General features: G+C 40.9%; 1 protein-coding gene across 1 annotated transcript in view; it reads left to right on the top strand.

Annotated features, from left to right (window-relative positions):
* Positions 1 to 4,840: 4,840 nt before the first annotated feature.
* ATXN10 (ataxin 10) overlaps positions 4,841 to 14,674 on the top strand; it is a 98,852-nt gene continuing 89,018 nt past the window's right edge. Inside the window, exons 1-3 of the mRNA XM_005147988.3 lie at positions 4,841 to 4,955; positions 10,494 to 10,685; positions 12,722 to 12,804. Of these exons, the coding sequence (XP_005148045.3) occupies positions 4,849 to 4,955; positions 10,494 to 10,685; positions 12,722 to 12,804 (382 nt within the window). The 5' untranslated portion in view covers positions 4,841 to 4,848. The remainder of the gene's footprint in view (positions 4,956 to 10,493; positions 10,686 to 12,721; positions 12,805 to 14,674) is intronic.

Below are 14,674 nucleotides of genomic sequence, written 5' to 3'. Positions count from 1 at the left end.
CAGGCTGCTGAAATCCCGAAGAACTGCTGCTGCTGTCAAAACACAGGAAAACCCAAGATTCTCACATGAGAGATGAGATCTGACTGTATTTGCATGGGAAATCTATATTATAAGGCAAAACTTTCAAAATTAGCACTGCTTGTGGGAGCATTTTCACATGGGAGTATAGGACTTAAAATAACACTGGATAGTTGAAAAGGTCACAAGAGGACACTAGGAACTGCACACTCACCTTCACAGTCCTCTTCAATAACCCTCCTTTCCCACAAAACCTTAAACAAAATGCTTGGAACTTATTTCAGATATCCTGTTTCTATGCAGCACAAGACATTTCTGGTCATGCTTTTCTTTGAACCTGCTGCTTACTGTCACCTTCCCTACATCCATCTTTCCTTCTTTAGTCTCATGGTCAGTGTCAATGGCAGCCTGTCTTGTGGAGGGAGGTTTTTGACTGTTTTGTGTATTGCCTGGAGCATGCCTGTCCTTTCCTAGGACAGATGCTAAACTGCAGTAATGGATTTTCCCCCCTGCCATAGTGTTAAACTATATGATTGTCAACTGACATCCAAAAAGAGGAAAAATCAGTGAGTTTTTAAAGGTTTAGTTTTATCCAAATTTACATTTCCTCATAGAGGAAAAATATAAATGTCATACAGAGGGTCTGATAGCAAACTGTATCCCACCTTCTCCTATATGCATAAATTTTTTATTTTGACTGCACTCACCTCCTTGGTCATCCCAATCCAGACTTACTCTGGTTCCTTCAAAAATGAGAACATCATTCCCCGTGTGCCAATCTGAGACCTGATTTAGCATATACTGCAAAACATCAGAGAATAAATTCCTATGCTTTTCACAGGTCTCCCTATCTCTAATATGCCACATGCCATGTATTTATACATGTAAGCAGGTGCAAACATGCACAAACTGAACCAGTCATCTACTTCTGCAGTGGTGGGTGCTGTGTGCTGCAGACAAAAGGGATCCTGCTGTGCCCATCAGACCCTGGGGTTTTAAGCAGGCAAGCCCTGTATGCAACGCAGCTCCTGCAACACAGGTTTTGCCACTGGGTTCCTCCCAGTCCTGGTAATTAAATCCCAAGTATGGGATTTAATGTAAACCCCTGTAACAGGGAGATTCTCTGTCCATGAGAATAAATTTCTAAACATAAGGAGGCCTCTCCCTGGCCAAGGTTTTTGCTTGTGCACAGGAATCGCCTCTTGTCACAACTAAAAACTGACTGAAAGGGAAGAGGTTGCTGTGGCAAGGGAGGGAGCCAGCAGAAAGGCATTTCTTAGGATCACTGGAGGATGCCCGGCCAGCTCATATACAAGATAATCATCCCAGCTGGAGGACAGGAGAGGTGGCAGCTGGGAAATGCATGGAAGACGAAGGCAGAGCCATGCACAACACATATGGGTCAAGATGGGGAAAGGGAGGAGGTGGTGAAATAGCATGACTTTTCCTCTGTTCTTTGAGATAGCTATTGCCAAGGCCAAAGCTAATGACAAGTAGAGAAATAAAAATGACCCTTCCTGGTGTTCCTAGTTGATAGTGTTTAAAATCAGAATGCTGGAGAAATGCAGAGGAAATGAGCTAGGGCTGGATGTAGCCCTCGTACTCCCAGGGCTGACATGCATTCTTACTGATGTGTAGGACAATCTTTATGCCCTTTACACACAGAAAACTGCAGGACTATGCAAGCTGGCATATGCATAGCCTCCTTTAACTTATCATCAGCCTTCTTACAATTCAGCTGCATCTTCTGCCATACCTGACAAAAGCTGGACTTTAAATTCTACATAAAATAAATAAATTGGTATATGTGTAAGGTGGAATTCATGTGCAATGAAGTTTCCTAGGTTATTAAGGAGCTATAGTTTGGGTACCAGATATCCCAAGTATTATATCTGATCCAGCTCAATAGGGCAAAGACTGAATCCTTCCATACACTCGTGCAGTTGCCAAATGTGACAATGATAATGCTGATTCTGAGAAAAATCCACTCCATACAGGTGTACCATAAAAACTCTGTGAAGGGCAGATGACAGTTACAAAATCCCTCATTCATTCTGGAAATCAGATGGCATCTAAAAATGAGGTGAAAGTATTTGCAGTGTCTCTGAGCCTGACAACTGTACAGTGAACAGTATTTCATCCATACTTACTTCTTGGAAGATGCCATTCATTTCCATGGTAAACTGTAAGTGCTTTGAATATCTCCTCTAGGACCGTGCAGGCTTTCTTTCCAGATGAATGGATTTCATTCTTATGAAGAATTAAATTTATTTCTGCTATTACATAACAAAGGAGTGACACACACATCTCAACATCAAATGCAACTACTCTTTTATGGTCTTCAGACATGTGTAACATCTCATCTGAAGCCAAATAAACTCTAAAGTTGTTGAGCTGGGACTTCAATAGCTATTTGGAGGATTAAGACAGTGTGCAGTACCCATTTCATATGGATTCTTCATTGCTCATGAATACCTCCAGAAAACTTACAAGCTGTTTTGTGTTCCACCTCTGGTGGTTAAGAAGATGGTGCTGTCTCCTCACAGATGTGTTCTTCCTCATCTTTAGCATAGGTGTTCAGATTTCCTTGGCCAATTACTGTAATTTGCCTGGTGTAAGAAGGAAGCTGAGGACCAGCATGAGGATATGGTGTGCTCCACAGCTCAGCAGATCTGCTGTGGGGCTCACTGCCAGGCAACAAAAGCTAATCAAAAGCATTTTCCCAAGTGCATCAATCAGTTTCACTGGATCCTGTTAAATGCTGGACCAAAAATAAAAGCTTTGGTCTACAGCTTCAAAGCTCTGTGGCCCAAGTAATTCTTAATCTAATACAGGCCCAAATAAGAGTCAGAAAACTAATATTTATGCCGGAAATATAGGTTGCTGCAGGATTTGTTTCTTTAGTGTAAAGTAACTTTTTCCAGAGCCCAAACTTTATCTTCTGATGGGAGTTATCATCAACAAAAAGTTGACTAGCAAGGCTAGTATACATGTTGTGATTAGAATGAACAGCCATCTCTCAACATTTGAGACGTGAGGGATTCAAACTCTTTGACCGGCTTTGCTTCCTGCAGAGCCACCATTTGTTGGAATGAGAGAACTGTCTCCACCCAGAGTCTCAGCTGGGACAGATCTTCCTCTGCATTCAGCTTCAAACACTAGGGCCTCAAGAGACTGGTCTTCCTCTTAATTTTATGCAGAACTCTAAAAATAGGTTCTGTGTAATTTTGTTTTCAGATGGACTATCTGGCTCTAGGTGGATTGTTTCCCTTCTAGTAGTTCTCTAAATCTGTGCTAAGGAAAACAAACATTATTTAGATTGTAAGCTCTTTGAGGGGAAAAACAGATCTTTAAGGGATCTGCTAGTGCTCACAGAATCAAGAAATCAGATGAGCTCAAGACACAGCATTTGCAAGTATTCTGGTAAAAATGACTAAATTCTATAACTGATATCCCTGAGACCCTGCAAAACTCCCTTGTGAGAAACTTATCTCAAAGTATTGCACAGCCTTGTAATAAAGGTGGTTTTGAGTACATCATTGAGTATGAATGAAAGCATGGAAAGACTAAAATGAAGAAAACCAAAATCTCTGTGGCTATTTAAGGCAGGAGGAAAAAAGTGCAAAAGAGATTATATGCATAGGCAAGGTTATTTTTCAAAGGACCCATGAGTAATAATCATTAGTACTGATTGCAGAGGCATTTGATGAAACATGCAGCAAGTCTAAACAGGGTAAAGTTGGCCTATAGAAATCATTGGAAGATACCACCAAGATCAGGACTCTGTTAACGATTAAGAATAATAATAAAAATAAGTCTTCTCTGTTTTGCATTGCTTTCCAAGTGCTCTTAAAAGGAAAATACTTATATATGGAGCTGCTGTGTGCTATCTAACCCCAGGGTAAGCATGAGTTATTTCTGCCTTCCTTTGTATCAGCTGCGGTTAGGTTGAAGCCTTAACAATGCAGTAGTTCGACTTAGAGGACTAATGCATCCTAATACTGATGTCTTGGACCGTATCTATGGCCTATTCTGTATTTTCATCTATTTAATCTGAAATATTTTGCAAAGTAACACTTCAGTACACTACGTGAGAAATCTGCATACCTAAGGGGTAAAAGCTGGTTAACAGTCTCCTTAGAACATAAGATGTTTTAAAAACACCTCAAATCCTGAACCAGCTGTGTTTGTAACAGGTAAAGAAAAAATCTCCCAAGATTTGTGTTTGACAAAAGACAGGCAAAAAGTCAGCTCAAAGACAGTGAATTAAACAGGATTGATGGATAAACAGCACCCCTTCCCAAACAGTGTAGGATACAACCAAATACAAACCTAGTAATTTGCAGGTAAATTTCACAGACCACATGTGATTATGTTGTCAGATTTTAGTGTACTCCACTGCTTCCTTCACTGCAGCTGTGACCTGCTGGTTGTATGTACCTTAACGTTTCATACCTATGTTTACAACACACTGAAATGCTTATTTGGACCTGGAAACCTCACTTGGACGAGGGGAAGGACCAGACTCGATGGCTGCGGTGCGTAGCCAGCCTTCACAGCTCTCCGCTCGGCAGAGAGCCGAGGGTTGGCACCCACGGGCCCGCGGAAGAGGGCGGAACTGCAGCCTGTCCCCACGGTCTGCTTTTTACGAAGGGAAAGGACAGTGGTTTACACTCCCTTGACCCACACGGGACACAATCCCCATACCCGCCCGTGTCCCCACAGCCGGGACCCCAAATCACCCCGCAGGGCTCCGGGCCGGCCTCATAGCCCGTGCTGGGCCCGGCCGCCATTTCCGGGAGGCGGAGCTGGGCAGCGTGGGGGCAGGCGATGGCGATGGCGGCGGAGCGATCGCTTTCCGCCGTGGCGGCCGCGCCGGGGGCCCGCCTGGAGAGCGTGCGGGCACTGGCGGGGCTGTTCCGGGAGGCGCAGCACAGGTAGCGGGGAGGAGGGGCCGCCCGCAGCCATGTGCGCCGGGAAAGGGAGGGCTGGCCGAGGGAAGTGCCGGTGCCGCCGGGCCTGGGAGGGCTCTGGCTCGCTGCGGCTTCCAGCGGGGTCCGCAGGGAAGGGATCCCGCAGTGCTCACAGAGGGACTTGTCGTGTGCTGCCCTGCCTGCTGTGAAACCTCTGCCTCCCCTCAAGGGCTGTTGGTGTGGGGCCCGGGGCCAGTAGGGTGACCTGTTCCTCCTCTCCTTTCCTTTGGGATCCCATGAGGAGCTGGCAGTTTGGTCATCTGCCTGAGGCAGACCCAGGGCAGGGAGGAATACTTTGTGCCTCCCAGTCACAGGTGACAGCAGTTGCACTAAAGGCAGGTGTGCTCAGGTAGCCACGCTGAGCGCTGCAGGGTGGCTAGCAATGGGCAAGGTGTGTGTGTGTCTGAGGCTTGCTTGTTCCATGTGCCTGCGAGGCCAAGGTTTTGAGATGAGGGTGGTGGTTGTAGGCAACTGAGGACAAGTGCTGTACAGTAGGATGGGCTGCAGGGCCTTCAGTGGAAGGAAAGGTTGGATGCCTCTTAGTGTTAGGATAGGGAGAGAAAGCATGGGGCTAGTATGGAGGGTAGTTGTGGCTGTAATGTAAGTGGCACCTCTGCAGTATTGCACTTGTTGGCTTTGGCAAAGGTTGGGCATGCAGATGTTCAGCTGTGTGGCGATTCTTAGGGTAATGCTTTTCACTCTGCCTGGGAGGTGGGAGGAGGCATAGGTTGATGAGAAGCTTATGCTCACTCCTAACAGTAGTTTTGAAAGGGTCAGCTTTGCACCTAAGCCATGAAGTTTGATTTCTTCATTCTTAGCATAAAATTGTGGTGGTGGATGCCCTTCCCCCACCATCTTCCTCCCTCTCCTCCCCTCTCCCCAGCTCTATTTTTTGCTAATTCCCAATTCTGGTTTTGTTAATTAAATCCAGATTTAAAATTCAGGCTTGTGGGGGAGAGTGAAGATGTACTTTTTATCTTGGAAGAGAGTAGGACCTGTGCAAATTCTGGTCTTACATGTTGGTGTTTTCCCTGGCTGTTTCTTGCCTTCCCTGAGATCTTTGACAGTGTTTGATAGAGGAGTAGATATTTCCCCCAAATAGCCGAGTTTTGTGGGTACAGGTGGGCCACAAGAGGGGCACTGTAATTGCCCTTCCAGAAGGACAAAGCTGTAGTGTTAGCCCACATCCAGAATGGATCAGAATGGATCTGAGAACAACTTTGGCAATAAATTTGCCAACTGTGGAAAATGCTGAATCAGAAGATGCAATCCAATGGCTGGATGTTTGGTATTTGGGGTTATGATACTTAATGACAATTCTTTTGTTATTATGGGATTGTTCAGTGCTTGTGGAAACAAAGTGATTTTAAAATGTGAGTGCTAGTGGAAGTGATTTTAAAATGCGAGTGCTATTTGGAAGCAAATAAGGTGAGAAAATACTGCCTCAGTTATGAGACCATGGTGTGGAACCTGAGAGACTTGAATTCAGCTGTGTGCTTTAGCCAAGACTTGCAGTGCTTTTGAGCAGAGGACTTGATTTCTTTATGCTTCCATTACTGATCTACAAGAGGGAGAAAATGGTTTTATTCTATTACCAGGATATTGTGAAGATAAATACTTTAAAGGCTTTTTAGGGTCTCTGTTTATAGGTATGGAATTGTGTAAGTATGGAATGGAAATGCAGATTTACAAGCTTCTGGATTCTTTGCATAGTTCTTGACTAATTTCATGGGTTTTGGAGACCTCATCTTTTGAGCAGGGTTGCATTAGTATTTTTAACTCTGTTCACTAGGATGTTATCTTGTACAGTTTTGTTTTTAAAGTCAAGCATGTAGGTCTTGCAAGGAGTGACAGTAATCTTTCTTTTGGCACGGATACATGAATTCTGATTCTTTGTTTTGACTTAAGGAGAAATTGTGTATGTCTTCCTTCTCTGAGAGCTGGGCCGCTGTACCCTTTGCTTCTGCTTCCTTTTGTATTCCTGCAGAATACTTGATGCTGAAATCAAGAACAGGTGGGAGTAGAACATTGTGAAGACCCTGGTTTAGGCAACAAAGTAAAGGAAAGAGAAATCTGTGGAATAACCACAGAGCAATTCTGAACGAATTTCATGGCCTGTTTACAATAGAATGTATTTTTGAATCTAAAAGCTACTTAGCTAGGCTTTTTGCTTTAAAGATTAGGGAAACACTTGTGAAAGGAAAATCCTTTAAAGAAATACATTTTAAATACTTGTAGCTGCTATTTTTATAGGTATGTGAATCTTTGTCGTACTGCTGGAAAAACACTGTTCTTTTTAAAAATAGTTCGAAGTGTTGCTTGGAACAGTTACCTGGAGCCACTGCTGGCTGATTTCTTCGTGTTAGCTAAACACTTCCTGCCCTCCCCACTAATGTGAGAATTTAGTTTTTGTGCAGAAGGATGATTTTAATTCATTTGTAGTACACATTCAAATTACATTGATGCTTAAGTAAGAGTTGATTAAAATTTTCTCTGAATAGAATCCTGCTTTATACCAAACAGCCTTTAAGTCATTCCATGGTCATTTGGAATACTTTTTGAATGTTCACTTAGGCTTTTCTGTTGCAGGAAGGGATCTCATTTCTTCCCAGAAAGATGTGGCTTGAGCACATGTAATTTTTCTTTCACAGTGCGCAAGAGAAATTTGAAGTGCTGTCTCTCCTCACTGATACATAAAAATCCACATCTCCTTCCACATGCACAGTGAGGACAGGCACTTTCTGGTGTACCTCATAGTTGCTTTGTTAGGATGAGTTTTGTCATTGTATTTCACTGGAAATGTCTGCAGTCCAAGGCTGGCTGTTTTTAACTTTCAATCCAAAATTGAAAAAAGAAGTTGCCACAATGGCTTGGTATGCGTGTGATCCAGTGTCTGCATAAAACTTCTGTTTTGCTGCATAACTCTGTAATGAGAGTAGAAACTTTTCCAGATAAGAATAACTTTTAAGGTGCCGTTTTAATGGTAGAGTCACGAGAATGTGCACAAAAGTACTTGCAGCTTTTTTTTTTTAATTTGTTTTACTAACTTCAAATAACTGAATGTTGGGCAGTAGTACATTTCTGTATTTTTAAGTTGGGTTAGGAAATGACTAGTTTCAGGTACTACACACGTCATAGACATATACAAAGGAAGCTGCATTTGAACTGAGAGTTTTCCTATTTTAGAATAATGTTAGTACTCAGTAGACTAACAGCTAATGGTTCTGTATGGCATCTTCACTCAATAGAGAATACATGGCTTTTGTATGTTTGGGACAGGGCCTGTCTGGGTGCTCCTTTACCAGACCGTAGCTATTCTGATGTTTAGAAGAACTTGTGTCTGGATGCATTTACCATGTGTACTGTGGCGCATCAGCCACTGATTCTCTTTTGGCATGCATGCCTGTCATGAAGTGGCAGGAGGTGTACCACTTCTCGTACGTTGAAGGTTCAGGACCCATGAATGGGTTTTCTTATATCTTGGAAACTAAACAAATTCCAAACCTTCTTTATGTAAGCTCCACTGTTTTCTTTATGACTGAAGCCAGCTCTGCTTTTGGTTTTGTTGTGCTACTTTATTTCTCCTTAGGATTAGAATCATAGAATGTTTAGGGTTGGAAAGGACCTTAAAATCATCTAGTTCCCTGTAAAATGTATCTTGATGGGGTTTTTTAAAATATTTTAATGTAGATGGAGATTGTATAAGTGTGTTGATTTTGATCAGCTGTGATGCTGTAGAATAAAACATATATTTCCTGGAGATCTGATAGTTGTAGTAACTGTCTGTTGTTAGTAACAGAGATCTGTCTGTTATAGTAACTTAATGGTATTTGTAAACATTGTTGCATTTCTTATAGTACAAGTGCTTTCCCTTCTTTGTAAGTCTACCCCACACCTTAACAGACTTAAGTATTGGATGCAGTGTACTGTCAGTAAGATGCAGATGAATACGAAAGTGTCATTGTTGAAACAACAGAAGTGTTAAGAGGCTTAGGAAACATGAACTGTAAGCAAAGCTTGAGAGAATTGTTTTTGTTTAGGAAAGAGAATGTAGCAGGAGCAGCGGTGGGAAATACAGCCTTCAGACATGTTTAAAGGTGTTACAGGTAGGATGTGTAGACATGGCATTTAGGGACATAGTGGTGGAGTTGACAGCCTTAGGTTAATGGTTGGCCTCAATGATCTTAAGGATCTTTTCCAACCTGAATGTTGGTTTGGTTTATGAGCGTGTGATCTCTTATGATAAAGAGCAGGTAGAATTTCTAATTGTGCAAATGTTTAGGCCTTAGAGCAAGCAGCTGAACACAGCTAATACTGATCATTCACTAATGTTTGATCAAGAAGGTTTTAACTTCTCCTTTAGGAAGAGTTTTCTGTGTGAACATCTTTTGTTTGATAAACTTCTGTTTAATATTACTTTCCATTTCACCTAACTTTATTGTGTTCATAATTCAGGAGGTATTTCTCAACCTTGTGTCTTGGATCCTAACTTTCCTGTTTGATCTTGTGTACATGACAAGCCTGCTTAAGGTTCAAGGAGGCTGCATCTGGATTTCCCTTTTTTGATTCTGGTTAGAAGTATTAGATGAGTGAATTTATTGGACTTCCTGGTAGCAATGCCATAAACACTCTTTGGTGTGGTTTCTTTCCAGCATGAAATATCTAAAACTATGTTAGCTATGTTTGTAATGTGTTGCTCTTCTATCTTTTCTGAACATAAAATCAGGGAAGAGAGCATGTGAATAGCTGTAGTTTGGAAGTGTGCATATCTGTTAGACAGAGCATCTGCAGATGTGCCTGTCAGTCCTGGGGAGTCTGGTCAATCTATGTGGTGCAGCAGCATCAGCTCTTTCATCCATTCATAAAGTGTCTCTTTATATGCTTATGGTTTTGTAGTGTTGTTTTCCTATAGGTCTTGATACTCTTAAGAAGTGACATGGTATTTTTTGTATTGGCATAGTTGTCTGCTGAAATAGACACAGTTGACTTTCCCCATTGGCTTTGGTTCACATGCTTGAAAATTATGCTGGTGTAGCCACTGGCTTTCTCCACAATTTTTCTTTCTCCCTCTGGTGAAATTTGTGGCAGGATATTTATAATGGAGCTTCTGATACCTTTTTCTTCTGAAACATCTAGTGCTGGACATCTAAACTGTGTTCATTAATTAAAGCAATTCCTAATTCTTAAAGAAACATGTGGTGTCATATATGAACATGCTAGCTACTTGCATTAGGGAGACTTTTTCAGATTAAGATTCCAAAGAGCTGTTGGAAAGCTGTGAGGCAACACAGTTCTCCCACAGCTCATCTTCTGAAAAGGCTGGTGGAATGACTGTGTGCATGTCTTTTGCTCTCTCTGCTTGAAAGACCTTATATGCTATGGATACTTAAGGGATTGTTGCAGAAACATCTTCGTGTTTACAGGAAGATTGTCATAATACAGGCTTTTTCATAACAGTGCATTTTTTTTTGTTGTTATTCACTATGAATTCATTTGTTTCAGAGAAATGGCAAAAGAAACTGTATTTCAGGATCTCCTGGAAATCCTGAGGAACACCTCAAGTGAGATTGAGCAGGCCTACAAGGACTCCTGTGAATTGGTAGATCTAGATACCTGCCTGCTGCTTATAGCAGAGTGTTTCAGATGTCTGCGGAATGCCTGTGTTGAGTGTGCCAAGAATCAACATGTCATGAGGTATAGTTATGATCCATTTTAACACATCCAAAAGTATAATGTTATATTTGTGTGGTTTTCTATACACATAATTATTTTATGCTGTTATATTAGCTCATTTATTAACTGGTATTTCCTGCTTGATTCAATCACTTGAAATTAAGTATGCAAGAAACAGAAATAGCTGACCTGTTTGTAGGTCAGAGTTTGGGGCACTACTGAATAATAGAACAGTGTTTGTGTCCTAAGTACAAGTTGTTTAGGTAAATGATATAAACCTTTTGGAAGTCTGACTGTAGAACTATCCTTTTTTTTCTCTTTATTTAACATAGTGAATAAGTAGATAGTCTTAATTATCAGTTACAGGATTACTCTATTATTTAAGGTACATGTATATCTGTCTGGCACTCATGACAAAGTATGGCATGTAGAATTGTGCATATCAACCCTGATACATATAGAGGTAAACTGATACTAATGGATGATAAGAAGTTGGTCTGGCTCCTTAAGTTATTTAGACTCTCTTTGCAACATCCAGAGGATGCTTGGGATACAACCAGCTGTAGTTACTGAAAACATAGTAGTCTATCTGCAGTTCTTTTTTTTTTAAAACAAAAAAACCTAAACCAAAAGCAAACATCCCCCTAAGAACCCAAAACCCATCACCCCCAAAAAAACAAACCATAACAGAAAATCCCAACAAAAAATGCAGTTGTAAGTTTGTTAGATCATGAAGAATTGTTGTGGATCACAGTCTTAAAATTTGGATTCATAGGGCTTGTCAAATGTGGTTTATTGACATAAATATGATTTTGACATGGGACAAAGTTGCAGCTTCTGTTCTGGAGCAGAATTTAGTTAATGCCACAAAGTTGCAGGATTTTTCTTAGAAGGCAGTAGTTGTAGAACAGCATAAATTTAAGTTCAGGCTTATGCATTTTTGTCCTGGCAGTGCTAGCACTCATATTGTGGGTCAAGGAACTGTTCTGACAGAGTTTATATGCTTTTTATAGATGTTTGCTGGCTGGATGTTCAGCCAGACTGGGTTTCTTATTGTAAGTTGCTGTAGCTCCATAGTTACTCATGTTTACAAAATGTGGGAAGCAGAGTTGTGGGGCTGGGCATTGGTAAGATTGTCCTTTTCACTAGCATGATAGAGACAACCTACTTATGGAGATCTGAGTTCCGTTTATTTTCTAAAGCTGAAAATTTCATCTGCTTATTCTGCATTCTTTGACCTTTTTTTTTTTATACTCTAGCATGCACATCCTGGCATGTATGTTGTCTACCTCCAGGATTGCTGATCTTTGGCTATAGAATTATTTTGGTGGCTTTGCTTCCAAATGGCTTCACTTCACTGATTTATTGTCACTATCACCATGTTTTTCCATATCTTGTAGTATTCAAGGTCAGGTTGGATGAGAGTTTTGGCAGCCTGGGGTAGTGGAAGGTTTCCCTGCCCATAGCAGGGGGGATTGACTAGATGACCTTTAAAGGTTTTTTCCAACCCAAACCATTCTAACTATACTTCTTTCTCACTGGAGAAAGATGAATAATTAACTTCCCTGCTTCCCTCCAAGAGTTTTGTATACTTGCTTTTGGACTGGCCTTGTTTGTTTGCTGGTGGTCACTAATCACTTTGTTGTTATATAAAATCCTCAAAGTTTATTACTAAATAATTTACAATGACACTTTTCCTGAACACTTGGACTTCAAAAAACAAAATTTTTACACAAATAAAGCTATTTAAATTACAGGAACCACCTGCTAATTTTTTACATCTGATTTAGAAGAATAGCAAAAAGAGAAGAGAGGGTACTTGGTTCTGAAGGTACTGTGCCCAAAGTTGTTAATATGCAAGCTAATGTAGTAAACCTGTTTGCTTTGCCTCCAGTGGTAGTAGTGTGGCTACTGATAGTCAGGCACAGTTAAGTAGGAGAAACTGCCATCTGTTCAGACCTTCTGAAGATGTTAAAGACTTGCTATTAACGTCAATGAAAGCCTTTTCACTTCAAGTATATTTCATATAATTTTTTTTCCCCCTGATTTAATAACAGGAACCTGGGTCTCATCTCTACATCTGTCCATTTGATCAAATTGCTTCATGGAATACAAAGCAAAGAAGAATTGTTATTGACTGGTAAGGTTGTGGAGTTTGTTAAACATATAGCCTGCACTGTATTTCCTTATGTGGGAAGTCTTGTGGCGGTATGATGCCACCTTACTGATGCATTTTTTTCATAGATTTGTTTACTTGTTTCTTGAATTGCAGTTAAGAATTTGGGGGGAGAGGAGAGAGTGGTTTTCTTTACACTGCTTGAAGAAAATCCAGCCTCAGATGTAGTCCAGTTGTATTTTTTGCTCAACTGTTCCCTGTAGATTGTTAAAGGAAATATATGTGGAAACTTCTTTAAAATTAACCAACCTATTTGAATTGCAAAAGGGAAAAGTTCCTGTAATATCTCCATTCCAAATACGTTCTGCTGTTTTACTGTCTTTTTGTTTAATCTGCAAACATAATGAAATAAAGGAATACTAAGGTTTTATTTTGATGACACTTGAAATAATTTAGATGATTCCAGGAAACAAATTTTGGCTGTGACTTTTATGATTTTTTAATTTTTTTTATTTTTTTAAAAATTTTAATTTCTGTACTGTGGTTGCTGGCCAGTCAAGGTTAGTGCCAAGAACTAAGCACTGATTTGAGTGGTGTTTAGATTTCCCTAATGGATGAGGGTTTTTCTTCATGCAGTGAAGAGAAAATCTGACTGCAGTATCATTTCACCTTAATGGCAGTTCTTGCTCCTGATTTCTAGCAAACTCATTTCACTGGATATTAAGATATTTTCAGTACTTTTCTTCTTTATAATCTCTTCTGTGTATTTGGAGCTTGATATAGGGTATTGGATCCCAGTCTTTACTGTCTGTGGTTACAGAGAGTAGGGAACATTTGGTTTCTCTTGCTTCTTTTATTTCTTTTCACTCCCATTACTTGGAGGGGGTTTTTACTGGGTTCCTGTTGCTGCTTTATATCATTTTGTGAAAGCAAATGAAACTACTGTCATACTTTAACTTACCCTCAAACACCTTTATGAAGCTGGGAAAGAGCACTGTAGTCCAGGATACTCTTTTTTCCCTTTTGCTGCTATAGTTGGCTCAAAACTAAGCCTTTCAGGCATGTAACAGTATTGTGCTTAAGCCATGTTCACTCCTTCATCTGTTGCTGGAATCCTTCTTCCAAAGAAGCAGTGATGCACAGCCCTTCAGTGTGGGAGGACCAGAACTAAACCCTGTGTGTGGCAAAAAGAGCGCTTGCTCAATGACTGTTAAGAGGAGGAACTGATAGCACACAGGAGCGACTTTCAAGCTGTGTCACACAGTTGGACAGGGAGGACTGGGAAGAGGCATGAAGGACAAGAATGTCCTGCTCTACAGTTGTGAACCTCTTAATAGGCCAGTAAGAGAAAAGGAAAAGTGATGGGAACTGAAATGCTGTTTTTGTCCACTCTAATGTTGACCCCAGGAACTAGGGTGCTTGACAGCAGTAGGCTCGGAAGGCTGCCATGGGGAAGTGGTGTTCTCACCTTCAGCTTTTTCAAAGCTTCAGCAGTTGCAGCATGGGAATATCACCTTTCATTGATGCCTCCCAGCATTTGCAGGAGAGAGAGCAGGATGTACCTCTTGTTGGTTACATGCATGGCCTGATGTTTCCTCTTTAATCTGGTGGCAGCTGACCCCTCTTTGATGGGTTATCATATGCATGTGGGCTGTTCTGCTGCTGTTGGGGTCTGAAGAAGCAGCAGTGAATGTTAGTTGGCAAAAAACAAAGGAGGGGCTGGAGCACAGTAATTTGATTAACTGCTTTAGACTCCTTTTCCTAGCCACAGGATGTTGTAAAATCTCCTTTTATCACTATTGGAAAATAATGGGATTGACCAGAACATTTTTAATAATATTTCAATAAAAAGTGTTTTTTACTGTTATTCTATATAGCTATTCAACAAATGAGT

The sequence above is a fragment of the Melopsittacus undulatus genome, chromosome 5, assembly GCF_012275295.1.
Source record: "Melopsittacus undulatus isolate bMelUnd1 chromosome 5, bMelUnd1.mat.Z, whole genome shotgun sequence".
Classification (NCBI taxonomy): domain Eukaryota; kingdom Metazoa; phylum Chordata; class Aves; order Psittaciformes; family Psittaculidae; genus Melopsittacus; species Melopsittacus undulatus.
Note: the sequence above shows the minus strand (reverse complement) of the source record. Positions and strands in the feature narration are given on the sequence as shown.